At 35.9% G+C, this 15,251-nt stretch overlaps 2 protein-coding genes across 2 annotated transcripts in view; both read right to left on the minus strand.

Moving 5' to 3' along the window:
* LOC116162566 (zinc finger MYM-type protein 4) overlaps positions 1-15,251 on the minus strand; it is a 43,409-nt gene that overhangs the window by 24,519 nt on the left and 3,639 nt on the right. The window lies entirely within an intron of this gene.
* On the minus strand, positions 9,833-14,349 carry LOC116162569. Its single transcript, XM_031476217.1, has 2 exons — positions 10,995-14,349; positions 9,833-10,935 (listed from the first exon to the last, which is right to left on the minus strand). The coding sequence occupies exons 1-2, from the start codon at positions 12,938-12,940 to the stop codon at positions 10,560-10,562; spliced, it is 2,322 nt and encodes a 773-aa protein (XP_031332077.1). The 5' UTR covers positions 12,941-14,349; the 3' UTR covers positions 9,833-10,559.

A 15,251-nucleotide genomic window follows, 5' to 3' on the forward strand; every position in this document is an offset into this window, starting at 1 on the left:
GGAGTAACCCCCAAAATTTACAGGGAAAGGTACCTATTTGTACCTATATATTTTTCCAAAGAACTGAGATACATGGAGTTAATGAATTGTTTGAGATTTTACAATGCAACTCGGCGGAATGCATTTGTAAACGGCCTAAATAGCTAGTTTTGGTATTCGGAGAGAAATTTCTTAGTAAAGTAGAACCTCTTACGCATCGCTCCTTGTTGCGCGAACGCTGCTGACTATCCTTCCCTCTCCGTCTCACTCGCGACTCCCGACTCGGCGAGGTGGGTAGGTTTTTACTTAAATGACCGTAACTTTTTTATTATGAAAAATTCACGGTAATGTTATAGAAAATAAAATATTCACAATGCTTCGGAGCATCGAATGAGCTATAAATATTGGAAATCGATATCGTGAAATAAAAAGTTCAAAGTGCGCATTTTTCATCTGTTACACGAATTTTGAAAGTTGACGGTCATTTTTCTAAAAACTGTGCATAACAAAAGGTAGGTAAATATGAATGCTTTAGATTCTGCTATAAATGTACTTTCATTTTACAAAAGGAATTATTGATGTATATCGGCTTAGTTGCTGACAAAATAAATACTTTCGGTGGTCTAGTCGCGCGCGCGTAAATGAGTAAAGTTCAACTTTAGCGGCCTATAACTTTTGTCAGGACCACGGGAAAATGTCGTAAAGCGAGATTCTGAAGGTTCAAACATTTCTGAACAAAATGGTGTGGGTCCCAATTCTTTCTACTCCGAAAAATTTTTTTTAACGATTTCGCGGCTCTCTCCGCTGCACTATGTTCTTTGTTGTATGTATTTTTGGCAATGTAATATGACATGTTCTACAGTTAAAAGTTGGTCGCATGTTTGGCACATCGGAGGTTGTTCTTTCTTCAGTAGATAGCTGTGCGTTAGTTTGGTATGTCCAATTTTTGTTCGTAACGGTGAAAGATACAGTCAAAGTTAAAAGGGGCAAAGTTGCCCTTTTTTCTAACTAAAAAAACGCATTTGAAATTTTTGAAAATTGTTTGAAAATAACTGAGATATCACCGAGAAACTGAAAGTGTTAAATTTCGTTTTCATTTTCCGTAGCTTAAATGATCGGAAATGGATGGTTTCCGTTACCACCTTCTATAGGCACTTTTTTTCGGAGAATGTCCATAGCACGCTAGATATAATAATAATATATATTTGCTTGTTATTAATTATTATACAAGGTCTACTTACATTTGGCAAAATATATAGGTAGGTCAAAGTATATAGGTATTAAAATAAAAGTTGTATAAAGTAAAAAACATGAACAGTATATGATACGACAAACTACTAACTACATAAAATACATTATACAGATTTATCACACATGGTACTATTTAAGAATTCTTCATAGTGGTAGAACAAATTGTTTAGCAAATAACTTTTGATTTTACTTTTGAAACTAAATTCATTAAGTGTGCGCCATTAAATTAAATTAAATTTGTTGTATAGTTTATGTTGAAACTTAAGATTTTTTAAGTTTGTTAAAACCAAATTGATGAAATGGTTAACCTTTATTGAAGTAACTTACATTAGAGTTGAAACACGACTGGCCGTTAATGTGACAAAACTTGCTTAAAAAGACTCTGTTAACAATTGAAGTGATTGATATGCACCTAAATAAATAATACTACGAACTGTGCTACAAAGAAAGTGACTTAAAGTTAATCGGTTCTTATTGAATAAGTCCATCAGGATTACTGAATTCTGAAGAACTGAGTAAACTGCAATCCCTACTGAGAACCTTCTCAGAAGGGCCTTTCCTAAAACTATTGAGATTGTCTGACAGAATTCGCGGAAGGTGCTAAGATAACATGACGTTTCATCTACTCCTTACGTGACTAACAAAGTGATTTATCCCTAAATACCTAGTTACAAAATATGCATATAAAATTACAACTCAACAGTTTATAAGAAAGGTAAATAGATTGAGTATTTGACGTTCTCTTAATCGACAAAGTAGAAGTGCTAATGAATAAGTATCCAGTGGCGTAGCAAGGTCTTCTGACACCGGGGCGGAATTTCAACTTGTCACCCTTACCATAATTAATAATAGTAATAATAATAATAATAATATATTTTAGTGCATAGACCAACAAAACGTATGTATAGCACAAGTCAATTACAAACTAACAAATAGGTAACAATTAAAGATTAAAAAATTCACTAGTGGTGTAAAATGGGTTAAGAATCAGGTACTTTAACAGGTTTTGTTTGAACAGTTTTAGAGTGTCACAGCCTTTTAAGTAGTGAGATAGCTTGTTATACATTTGTACTTCAAGAACCATGGGAGAGTTCGCGGTTAATTGTCTTTTAAAAGTGGGAATTTGGAAAAGGTCATTATCACGTAAATTATAGCTATGTGTGTCCTTGTTCCTAATCAGTTTATGAGAATAAGTGAAGATTAATTTACAATTTTCAAAAATTAATAAACTAGGAACCGTTAAGATTTCCATATCTTTAAAGAGACCTCTCCACGAATGAAATTTTGACACGTTTGCAATTGTTCTTATAATGCGCTTTTGGGCAATGAAAATAGCATGCGAGTGAGTAGACGAACCCCATAGACATATCCCATATCGTAGGATGGACTCCACAAGCGAGTGGTATATATTAACGAGTTGATTTAGAGTTAAGACGCGTCTGAGATTTCTAATTAGGTAATTAACCGAACTCAATCTAGCTGCGAGTTTGGAGCAGTGTACTTTCCAGCTTAAGTGGTTGTCAAAATGTAGACCCAAAAATTTAGTGGTGGAAACATCTTGCAGAGTGTTGTCCTCTATTTGTAGAGCGACAGGGTAATGGTTTTTTGTGAGTGATGAAAACGAAATCATAAGCCTTTTCAAATTTTAGATACGTTTTTGTCACCTCTACAGGGCTGGCATCCGGGGCGGTCCGCCCCCTCCGCACCCCCCTTCCTACGCCACTGTAAGTATCCTCGTGTAAACAGGTCCATATAAGGCAATATGCCATCTGTCCCCAAAAGTCGTAAATCGCTGGGCGGCTGGGATTGACAAGAGTCCGAAATTTAGTCGCTGTTACTGTATGTCGGAAGTATCGGTGCATGAACAGCTCCATAAAACGTAATGTTACAGGTGTATCCGAGATACCGGTCTGCGGGCGACTGTATTCTTGTGTAAAAGCGGTTATAAACCACACATTTTCCATTTCACAATAGTTGCATAAATTTGTTACAATTTACCGATTAAACCTGCAGTGGTCACTTTTTTGGGGCATGAGTGGTCGCTGTGGACTCATGCTCCGCAGCTGTTATATATGATGCTATAGGGCAGGGATGGGAAAATAAATTTGACAGAGGGCCAGATAAAATAATTTAATAATTTAAGGGGGCCAAATAGGATTTATTATAAGTAAGAAAAAAAACAACTTGACAAAAATTATTGTTTCGATGGCCTGGGTTAGTGTGACAAATGAAATTATAAATGTTCATTAATTATAGCGTCGAAATTTGGCTCCAAATTAGTGGGAGAAATTCGCAAAACGCTCTAAAGATGTTCCTCAAACCATCCTGTTCATCAATTCTTTTTTACGAATATAGACGACTGGTATATTAACCGCGGGCCGGATCTAACCATGTCGCGGGCCGAATTTGGTCCGCGGGCCGCTATTTCCCCATCCCTGCTATAGGGTTAATTGGGAGAGCACCGATTCTTGACAAGTGTATTGTCAGAAGATGACAAGAGCATGAGAGCGGTGGGAGTCTAAATAGTCGCGCAATTGCAAAAAATCAATGGTGTGGAGCGAGAATCCGCTAACAATTACTGTAGGGTTAAACAATCACAAATGACCAGTAGTTTAAAAAAACTGTTTCTTCAGATATTTATCGTAAAAACGTAAAAATGTGGAATAACCACGTCCACCGGAAATGTCAAACTGAGAGACAAAAAACGAATGCAAATGTAAGACGGTCGTTTTGTCCCTGCAATATGAATTGCATATTAGACTCAAATTGCTTTCTAATTTCTAACCAATGTAGTATCTGTCAAAATGTAAGAGACGCAGTGAAATAAGATTATTATGATATACAGCCCTCGGTATAGCCGGCGCAGACAAATGCTTTTATTGCGGGAATAATGCAGAAAAAGATTTTCTTTCGCAAAAATAAAAATTGAAACATAAAGTTTTTCCGGTTTTTCTTGGAAGATCTGAGCTTAGGTGAAAATAGTGTAGATAAAACAAGCTGTTCATTTTTTATATTTCAGCTGTTTTTTAGCGCATTTTTTAAGAATTAAAAAAAAGTACTATTGTTTGCGTTTTGTCCGTCCATCCATCCGGACCAACTTCTAACGTTTTGAAGTACTTCTAGGGGAATGGTCCTAGCGTCCTGGAATTTTTTGCAGTAGGTAGCCTATACGTTGAAGGTGTGCAAAACGGCCATCAAATTTCGCTGCCTAAAAGGGGGCCCCCCACGAATTATTTTCTGAGATGCTGTATTTGAAAGTTTTTAAAGTAAAGTGCATAACTTTTACATACGACAATTAATTGGTCTCAGATTTTGCATACGCTTGCCTTTAGTAGTGCCAAGTTAAACTTTAGGAAATTGTGGGAGAGGGGTAAACACATGTTCTACCCTTCATGGTATTCTAATGAAAGGTCTCATCGAAATAAATTGGTTTGTACAAACTATAACTTTCCCGTGCGACTCTTTTTCGAGATCAGTGAGCGACAGGGCCTGAGGGGTGGGGGGTTAAAAATTAATTTTATCTCATTTATTCTAATTAAAGGTCTCAAAGAAAGGAACCGTTTTCTACCACCTACTGCCCTTCTTTCTGTCCTCTTATCAAAGTACAGGGTGGGGGGAAGTGGAACTAGTTTTATTCTTCATAGTACTCTAAAGAAAGGTCTCAATGAAAGGAATTAATTTCTACCAACCATAGCCCTCCTCCTCGACCTCTTATCGTGATCGGGTATATTCCCTTATATCTGAAGAACGGATTGTCGGAAGAGGTTACTCACAAAGGGCGATTGAGACGTCTGCAAGAAATATATCCATTGGTGATGTCAAAACAAAAGCTATTTCGGTTTAAAAAAATGCGTTTTATCTGCACAAGAGTTGTGCACAATTTAGCTATTATTTTTCTCTGATTTAGATTAATTTAGCTACGTAAAAAAACCTATTTGGATCGGGAAATAATTTTTTTTGCCAAAATATATTATTCTAGCCTGATCAGCAGAAACTAAATTCGTCTTCTACATTAATATACAGGGTGGTGCCTAGCGCGACGCAGCATAGGGATTTCAATGGTAATTTCTTTATAGTCAATTACTAGCTCCCCTAATTATTTTAGATCAAAAGTCTAAATACGTTTTTTTTTAGAGAAAAAAATACTGCATCTGTTCCATACCATTAGTTATAACTTTCCATTTTTCAAAACCGTAGAAATCGACAAAATAAAAAAGTTCATTTTACAATAAATCAAATATGCCTTGGAATTCCCTACGGAAAAATAAACACTAAACAAGCATTACTTTTTGCCATTACAAATTTACCAACTGAGTTTCATATTACGCCAACTACCAAAAAAGTAAGGGGGAGGCATCGGTATGGTTTGGATGGTTTAAAGGTAACGACGCGCTCCTTTAACAGGTCACAATCGCAGTGATTTCTAAAACAATCTTCTATCAATCATGCGCTGTCTATTCGCAACTTAACTAAGTGAAGCGCTGTTAAATTTTACATTGCGATGCGTACTTATTGTTTTTTTAATCTATGCACTCAGGAAGCATTTTTTATTATTAAAATGTGCAAAAAATTTAGGTGACATTGTATTTGTTATTTTAAGTGTCTGCATACTATTTTCGCAAAGAAAATATTTAAGACGCTGCGAACAAAATTTATATAAGATTACAATCTGTGTTTATCTAGTGCAGTAAGTAGGTATTATGTTTGGTTATCGTTACTTAGCAACAAATTTGGTGATATACAAATTGTCAATTATAGTGGAAAGACAGGTAAAGACCATTTTCCCGAAGAATTATGGAACAAACAGATAACAAATAAATATAAATAAAGAGAAAGAAATCAACACCCACACTGGACGACTCCTTGAAGATGGCATCGGCTCTAGTTAGAATAGTCACTCTTATTTCACACCAAATTCTTTTAGTTTTGTTTTGGGTGGGCCTAACTTAATGAGAAAGTAACCGCACTCATCACACTTTTAATTTACTGCTGTAAATAATTAGCAACAATCTCGGCAACAATATAGATAAGTAATTAGCTCGGTAATGAGCAATTGTTTTCTAGATACGGGAAACAGTTTTCTATGGGTGAGGTGGGGGTGGGGGGGAACTTAATGATCCTGTCAGAATGGGGACAACCCTCATTCTACCCAAACAAAATCCAGCATTCTAATGATCACTAGATCCATATTAGGAATCAGCACTAAAAATACCAATTTAGTATTTTGTAGGCAGCAGTGATAACCAAGAGGATGACGCCATTTACCATTAGGGAAAGTATTTTACGAAAAATTGTAATTTTAATCATTTAAAAAGATAGTTAATTTTTGATTTTTGAAATTCATGATTGTTTCCAAGTCCTGATACAAAATACACACAATTAACATTATATAACAAGTTATGTATTTGGATGTGAAATAAATATTATTGCTCACCATTGAATGGTTTATTGAATAAGTAGGTGGACTGGGAATTTTTAAATTTATGTATTCGAGTGGTTATTTGAATATTCGAGTAAGTACAAAAATAATTGGTGTATTGAAATATCCAGATACTGGACATACTGGTGTGATGTATTGAACGCGACTATATTTTTAAGTTGGTATTGTAGTATTGTAGTTTAGTTTGGTAACAATGCAATGCATCATGTCCGTTTCCGTAAGTCAGTAATGTACCTACCACGTTGTATTACCTTCGTCAGTTTTGTGTTAATATAGAGTCTTTCGGTCAATGTCCAGTTATTTACACGAACTCAGTACCGTCAAATATAATAGTGGGCAAACATAATAGTGGCGACGAGGATGGCGCTAATCGGCTCAATCGAGCATTTCCTGCAGAGGAGTTTGAAATGTACATAGAGCGTGTCGAGCACCTATTTTTAGTGAATTGCGTAGAGGAGAAGATGAAAGTATCGTGGTTTATTACACTAGCCGGTCCAGTCGTTTATAGTACTTTAAAAAATGTGGTGGCACCACAAAATCCAGCAGAGAAGAGTTACGAGCAGGTGATTACCGTGTTACGAGGGCATTATGTACCAGAAAAATCGGAGATAAGTGAACGGTTTAGGTTTAACAAATGTAATCAAAAGTCAGATCAGTCAGTCGCAGAGTACATAGTGGAACTTAAACAGTTGTCAAACACATGCAAGTTCGGGGCCTTTTTGGAAGAAGCGTTACGTGACAGGCTAGTGTGTGGGTTATATTCGGAGGCCCTACAAAAAAAACTCTTAGCGGAACGGGAGCTAACATTTGCAAAAGCATGCACCATGGCACAAGCGCATGAAATGGCAGCAAGTCAAGTCAAATTATTGTCGGCAGGTGAGGTACATAGCAGAAAACAGAATCCAGTCGAGTGTCATATAATACAAAGGGGTCAAATAAAAGACAGTCATCAAGTAAGCAGTCAGGCAGTAAACCGTCAACAATCCAGCAGTCCGAACAGTCTAAGCAGTTTACAAGATCATGTCATCGGTGTGGCAGGAGCCACAACCCAAATTTGTGTCCGGCAGCCCAGTGGGAATGTTTCGTCTGCAGAAAGAGAGGACACACTTCCAAAGTTTGTCGGAGTAAGGGGCAGATAAAAGCAGTGGAGGAGTCGCAAGGAGAATCCAGTCAACAGCAAGTCCAAGTCAATACAGACTTGTATTCTTTAAATAATGTTAAGGGTATAAGTACAGAAAATTTGCCTCACAAATTGAAATTAAATGTGTCTAATAGAATGATATGTTTTGAAGTCGATACAGGGGCATGTAAAACTGTTATGTCTGTAGATGTATTCAATGATAAGCTAAGTGGATGTTATTTGAGTCAAGTGTCGTATAATTTAAGCTCAGTCACAGGTCAAGTTATAAAAGCAGTAGGGGAACAGAAGGTAGAAGTTGTAAAAGGGAAGAAGAAGTATGTCTTACCTTTAACTATAGTCAAATCTGAAAAGAATTTTATGCCTTTGTTAGGCAGAGATTGGTTAAATATCTTATTTCCAGGATGGCAAGGTAATTTTACATTAGCTGCGCTTTCTTGTAGTCAAGTTGAAAATTTAAAACAAATGTACAAGTCAGTGTTTAACTCAGATTTAACCACCCCTATTAAAGGATTTGAAATTAAGCTAGCCATGAAAGACAATGTGAAACCAATATTTAAAAAAGCTTACAACATGCCATACGCATTAAGGCCAAAGGTAGAAAATAAATTAAAGGCGTTAGTAAAAACAGGTATCATTGAATCAGTAACAAATAGTGAATGGGCTTCACCCATCGTAGTTGTACAAAAGAAGGATGGAGATGTACGGATATGTGTCGATTTCCGAATATCGGTGAACAAAGTTTTAATTGCTGAACAATATCCCTTGCCAACCATGGATGATATTTTTTCATCATTGGCAGGTGGTGAAGTTTTTACTGTGCTTGATCTAACGGGAGCGTATTCTCAGTTAAAAGTCGATAAGTGTTCTCAAGAACTGCTCACAATAAACACACATATGGGTCTATTTAGGTATACACGTTTAACATTTGGGTTAACGAGTGCTCCATCCATATTCCAGTCAGTCATGGATAGGATTTTAGTGGGAATTCCTAAGGTGAATTGTTATTTAGATGACATTTTAATAGCTGGTAAGGATTTTAAAGAATGCTATTCGTTAGTATGTCAAGTCTTAGATCGTTTGGAAAAATACGGAGTCAAAGTAAATTTGTCAAAATGTAAATTTTTTGAAAATAGTGTGGAGTATTTAGGTCATTGTATTGACAAAGAGGGAATTCATCCTACAGCAGAAAAAGTACGAGCCATAATGGAGGCACCAAATCCAGAAAATGTAACTCAATTAAGGGCATATCTTGGCTTATTAAATTATTATGCAAAATTTGTGCCGATGTCATCATCAAAATTGTCACCTTTGTATTCATTATTAGAAAGAGATACAGAGTTTATATGGTCACAGGAATGTAAAAATGCATTTGAGCGTAGTAAAAAGCTAATTGAACAAAACCAGGTTCTGGTACATTATGATCCAACACAAACAATTGTAATATCAAGTGATGCCAGCTCATACGGGGTCGGTAGTGTTTTGAGTCATCGTATTAACGGAGTAGATAGACCAGTATCTTTTGTATCTGGGACGCTATCAAAAGCAGAAAAAAATTATTCTCAAATAGAGCGGGAGGCATTAGCCATAATTTTCGGAATAAAAAAATTCCACAAATTCATTTACGGACGGCAATTTATTCTAGTATCAGATCATAAACCCTTAAAAGTCATTTTTAATCCAGAAAAGGGAATTTCAGTAATGTCAGCTTCACGTATAGTTCGGTGGAATGTAATGTTGTCCGCATACGATTATAGTATTGAGTATAAAAAAGGGGTCGACTTGAAAGAAGCAGATGCTCTTTCTTGTTTACCATTGAAGGAGCCTACTAATGTGGAGTCGTCGATAAATTCATTTAGTACGGGAAATGAAATACCATTATCTAGCGTAGAAATAGGTAAAATGTCAGAAAAAGATCAAATCTTGATCAAAGTTAAAGATTTTATCCTAAGAGGTTGGCCAAACCAGATCAAAGATCCTGTAATAAAACCATTTTTCCTAAAACGAGGGGAATTATCAGTTGAACGAAATTGCGTTATGGTTGGTAATAGAGTAGTAATTCCGGAGGTGTTGAAGTCAAAAGTTTTGGAACTAATTCATGCTGATCATGTGGGTATCGTAAGATCCAAAATGAGAACATCTGTTTGGTGGCCAGGTTTAAATGAGGAACTAGAGCAATCAATAAACAAATGTCGCATATGTCAAGAGTCACAAAACAATGCTCGTGAAACTAATTTAATATCTTGGCCTAAAACAGAAAATATATATATGACCGAGGGGTTGACCGCTGGGCAAAATTGTGTACACCACATTTGCCATTTTCCACATTTGCTACATTTGCCAGACATTTGCTACATTTACTACATTTACACAACATTTGCTACATTCGCTATAAATTTACCAGAAATTTGCTACATTTACTACATTTACACAACATTTGCTACATTCGCTATAAATTTACCAGAAATTTGCCACATTTACTGCATTTACACAACATTTACTACATTCGCTATAAATTTACCAGAAATTTGTTACTTTTGCTCATCATTTAGGTACTACATACAGTTAAATATGTACAAGCATTTCCGCGGGTCATTTGGTAATTGAAATATTACCTGGGTATATATTTTCTTATTTTGTGAGCTTTGGAACAGGTTAAACACACAATATACAATATTGTCCCAACTACAAATCAAAGTTTACTTTTGACTTAAAACATACACAATTTAAAAATAGTTTGAATAAACAACATTACTTATACATTTTTTTAATTGATTTGTATTTCCTTTTTATGGCGTTACGATTTTCTTCTGAGATTGTCATGTTATTTGTTCCGATCATCTTTATTGGACCAAAAAAAATGTATTGTTGGTCCACAGTTTGTACGTCATCATCTTTAGGCCATATGAATGTATTGAGTTGAGACTGGAGAAACTTGATTTTGTAACATTTATCTTCAGACTGGGTTATTACGCGACCTATATACCATGATTCGGAATAGTATACCGCATAATATGATTCTAAAACCGGTTTAAGTGGGTGAGTTTCAGATGTACTTTCAGTTCTCGGACTGCGACTGTTATAATTCTGATCTGCTCTAACGCGCAGCAGACGATCAGAACTCAACCTAAAAGGTAATAGAATGTATTAGATTAGATGATACTAATTAACTGCCACATTAAATACCTTTTCACATTATCGTCCAAAAACCAACACAATGTTTTCTTTCTTATCGTTTTAATTTGACCATTTTGGCATTTGATTTTGACATAGGGGCTTCTTTCATGAATTGGTTCTTCAACAGGAACGTCAGCGAAATTCAAATCCTGGAAGTTGATTAAGGAATCACTATGGTCATCATCTTGTTCTTGATCCTCGCTTGTTTCGCTATCATCCTGTTGGTCAACAAATTGGCGTAACACATCATTCGTAGCCGGTTCATATGAAAATTCTTCTGACAAATTTAAGTCAACACAATGATAATCCAATGCATCTGGATCCTGTAATTTATACGGTTGTGAATCAATACTCCCGTCAAATATCATAATTTGTTCCCAAAGGTTTTGAGTATCATCGTTATCTCGATCGTTATATATACCCAATAACTTGCAATCATTTATCGCCTCTTGCAATGCTGTCATACATACTGACTCGATTTCTTCATCACAAGGGAACACAATACCAATCGAGTTATGTGCAGTTCCCATTCTAGATGACCCTTCCCGTGGAAATACAAATGTATCGCGCAAATCACTCATAATACTTACAATAGTCTCTATTTTATTAATTCTGTTCAACATTTCCATTAAACTAAAATTAACTATCGTAGAGTACGTTGACGTGAGTGATCTGGTAGCGCGAAAAATTTGCTCACATGGTTGAGAGCTGAAGAGCCAAGTGGCAAAATCCGTATCAAGTTTTTCTTCCCTAAATTTTCGGATGATCTTAATCAGGGCATGAGCATTCATTTCAATACACAAGTACGCATTGAGAGTTATAAAATTTTCAGTCACTGTGTATGACTCGGAATTTCTTACCCAACTCCTCCATATACGAAGAAAAAAGACCGCATACCAAATCAGTTGCAATCGCCTTACAGGACTAAGGTCTTTCCTGAGAAAAGCATCAAGTACAGATCTGAGTATTTTAAGATATGCAACAGTTCCTTCGCTGTTTGGAACACTTTTTTTAAGAAGTTCAGACACTTTAGGAGCAATAATTTTTTCAACAGATCGGAAATTCATTTTGTCTTGTGAATTTAGGTCTCCTAAGGTCAGAAGGTGTTTATCTTTAGACACAGTCTCAATTAGAGTTTTAAGATGATCCGATGATGCTATAAAATTTCCAAGAGCGAGCGTGACTTTTTGATTGATTAAACGCGTTTTTAATTTTGTTCCGATGTGAACTGTGTCCTGAGTGCAAATATTGCCAGTATCTAATGGCATGTGAAACCACTTCCACTTTTCTGTTACCTGGTTAGAAAGTTTTGTTGTGAGCCGCATCGCTTTCAGCAACCTCGTGTCCCCGTCTGACGAGAAACCCAAAAGTTCTATGTTATACCGACGTGCAGATACCTTCATTTGTTCCCATCGCTGTATTACATCATTATGCGTGAATTTGTTATTAGTACCGAAAATGTTAAGACAAAACGAAGGGGTTTTATCAATTGGACATTGGGCCATGATTGCGTACCCATATTGAGCTCGTTCTCCTTCCACAAAGATCTGTTGGATTCTTCGTGCCGAAGTTGCTTCGAAGTAGTTCTCACGTGGCAATCCATTATGCTGTGGAATGACAAATCCAACCACCAAGTTATTGTGTGAAGAGTATCCTATTTTCCCTGTAATCTTTGTCGCATCTTCGCTTATCCACACGACGCTTGGCAATCCACGACTATCAAGAAATCTTCTCAGATCTGCAAAGCGTAATTCCCCTTCTTGTATATTTGAATTAGTAATAGAACGGTGTAAAGTTGTTATTGAAGGAATAACGTTTTTCAAATTTGCATATAATGTCTCGTATAGCATTCTCCCTCCAATTAAGAATAGGTACAAGCAGAATTTTTTTACACTTTCGTCAAATCTGTTTTTTGATTTCGTTTTGGAAGCATTGGCAGCAGCTGTATCAAGCATAATATTTAAAAAAATTGACACAGGAGCTCCCGTTAACGATGCACCGCCAACCTTGTCACCCAATAATCGGAACTTTTTGGCTTGTTCTTGAATTATTTCTTTTAATTGACTATTTTCGATTAACACCTTCTCAATGTCTTTTAGTGGCTTATAAAAATTGGTTATAAGCAGCTGTTTTTCATCATCAAAAGAATTTTCGCGGCCACGTCGATTTCTTTCACAGCGCGAGTATTTCGGAGATAACCACTTGTTTTCAACAAGGACCGAAGTCGGTTGTTGTTGGGGCTGGTGTAACGATTGCTCAACAGAACTGTAAGCCCCTTCATGTACAATTCCGTCTGTTTGAAAATCCCGAGGAAAATCCTGTTCGGTACCGCTTTCAATGTCTGATAAAATTATTTGCTTGTTTGCTTTTTTTCTTGGTTGAATGATATCTTCATCCTCTTCTTCTGATGATAAGACAGCAGATACTACGACTTCAACATCTGATCTTGTTTCTTGTGCGTCTTCACCTATTTTCTCATCTACTCTAGAGATGGTGGGTATAAAGGAAGAACTAGTAGACGGTTCAGAACAGAATGTATGTAGTGTGGGTTGGCGAATCGTGCGCTTAGATTTTGGCTTAGAGTTATCCTGGAATTTATCTTTATTTGAGTCCTTATTTTTCAAATGTTTGTTAACATGTTGATAAAAATTCGAAAAAGACCAATGGGTGTTGTGATTCTTAGGCAGTTTTTTCACCTAAAATTGAAGTAGTACACGTTAACAGGCGCCGGGCACAAGTTGATAATGTATTCCAAGTAGTTATATATTTATAGTTCTGTACCTTAGTAATGTTCAGATACACATTACACTCCAAGGATACTTTAAAAAAATCCTCGCTGCGCTGGAATTGTGTCAAAGTATCCAAAAACTGTAATTGGTATCTGGACATTACAAAGTGAGCGTTTTATATGAGATCGAAAGAGTCTCGGAAAGAGTTAAAAATTGTTATTATTTTATGTATACGAAATTCTCGTCAATCAGAGTGCATTATTCTACCTAGTACATATGATATTACAGAGGGTAATACCGATAATACTTGATATATATGTAGTAACTACATGTTGAGATAGATTCTGACATATCTGACGTATTTAAGCAAAAGCAAAATTTTATACATAAAATAATTTTAACAAATCTAATGCAGGAATTGATTTCTAAGTGCTAAGATAAAATACCAATCATAAAATCGAGCGTACAAAAGCAATGCATACCTTTACTTTCGCATCGCAAATGAAACATGGGATATAACAGCAAATAAAATCGTCGTCATCTGGTGAACACTGGTATTCTATGCTTTTTATTTTAGTGGTATATTCTCGTTCTTCATCTTCTGTGATTTTGCTCTCTTTTTTTAGTAACAAAACCCAAGACACAATCTTTTGTTTTATTTTGGTACTATATTTTGATAAATTTTCAGCCATTTGAAGGTTTGTGTTGTTGCACGTCGAAGCAATGCTGGGTTCTCGGCTAGGTTTGACTTTGCGTTTATTTTGTTGCTGAGACGTAGTTGTAGTTAGTTCACGTTGTGATTCACTCATGGCTAGTAATAACTTTCTGTGTCCCATAAGAAATTTAAAATTTGTAGGCTTCTTCTTAAACAACGGCCCATAATAGTTTTCATACTCTTCTTTATCGATCAAGTCGACAAGTTCGCCTTTTACAAACTCCTCTAGCCTATTAATATCGTCCTCTGATAAATTTTTAATCCCGATTTTATTTGCTAAACCGGACACTTTTACTATATTTTTTAAGAATAGAGGAATTTGGACTTCTAGTTTTTGTTCAATGGAATTGATAAATGTATCCTCCGTATCTCCCCAATCAGAGATTGTCTCAATATTTGCTGTTACCGCCATTGTTTGTTACACTTACGAGCACACCCACCCGCGCATTCAACGATAAAAACGGGAATAAGGGTACTTTATGAATGAAGAACGAAGTTCATTGTCAGACTGATACTTCAAGAAAATGCTATCGCAGTAAAAATGCACAGCATAGAGCGAGGCATGGTGACTCACTGTTAAATGCTATTCATAAATAAACCACCTTTATTTCCGACCTCGTTACGACTGTTATTTGTTGCCATATATACATATATGTTTGTTGCTATGTACTTCATAAAAATGAAAATAATTCGTAGAACAATATTTCCTTTTCAATTCTTATTATTCTCGAAAATAGCTTGGACTACACATAGCCGTAGGCATTTTCTTTGAACTTTTGAATTTGAGCAGGTGTATCACAACATTTAAAATCAATTAAGTCA

Source organism: Photinus pyralis, unplaced genomic scaffold (assembly GCF_008802855.1).
Source record: "Photinus pyralis isolate 1611_PpyrPB1 unplaced genomic scaffold, Ppyr1.3 Ppyr1.4_LG10, whole genome shotgun sequence".
In the NCBI taxonomy this organism is placed as follows: Eukaryota; Metazoa; Arthropoda; class Insecta; order Coleoptera; family Lampyridae; genus Photinus; species Photinus pyralis.

Bases quoted from the DNA above. Each gene is read 5' to 3' on its own strand.
- LOC116162569 (XM_031476217.1), bottom strand. From the start codon at position 12,940: ATGCTTGATACAGCTGCTGCCAATGCTTCCAAAACGAAATCAAAAAAC. The intron at 10,936-10,994 runs GTATTTAATGTG...ATTACCTTTTAG, and splicing joins TTGGACGATAATGTGAAAAG to GTTGAGTTCTGATCGTCTGC.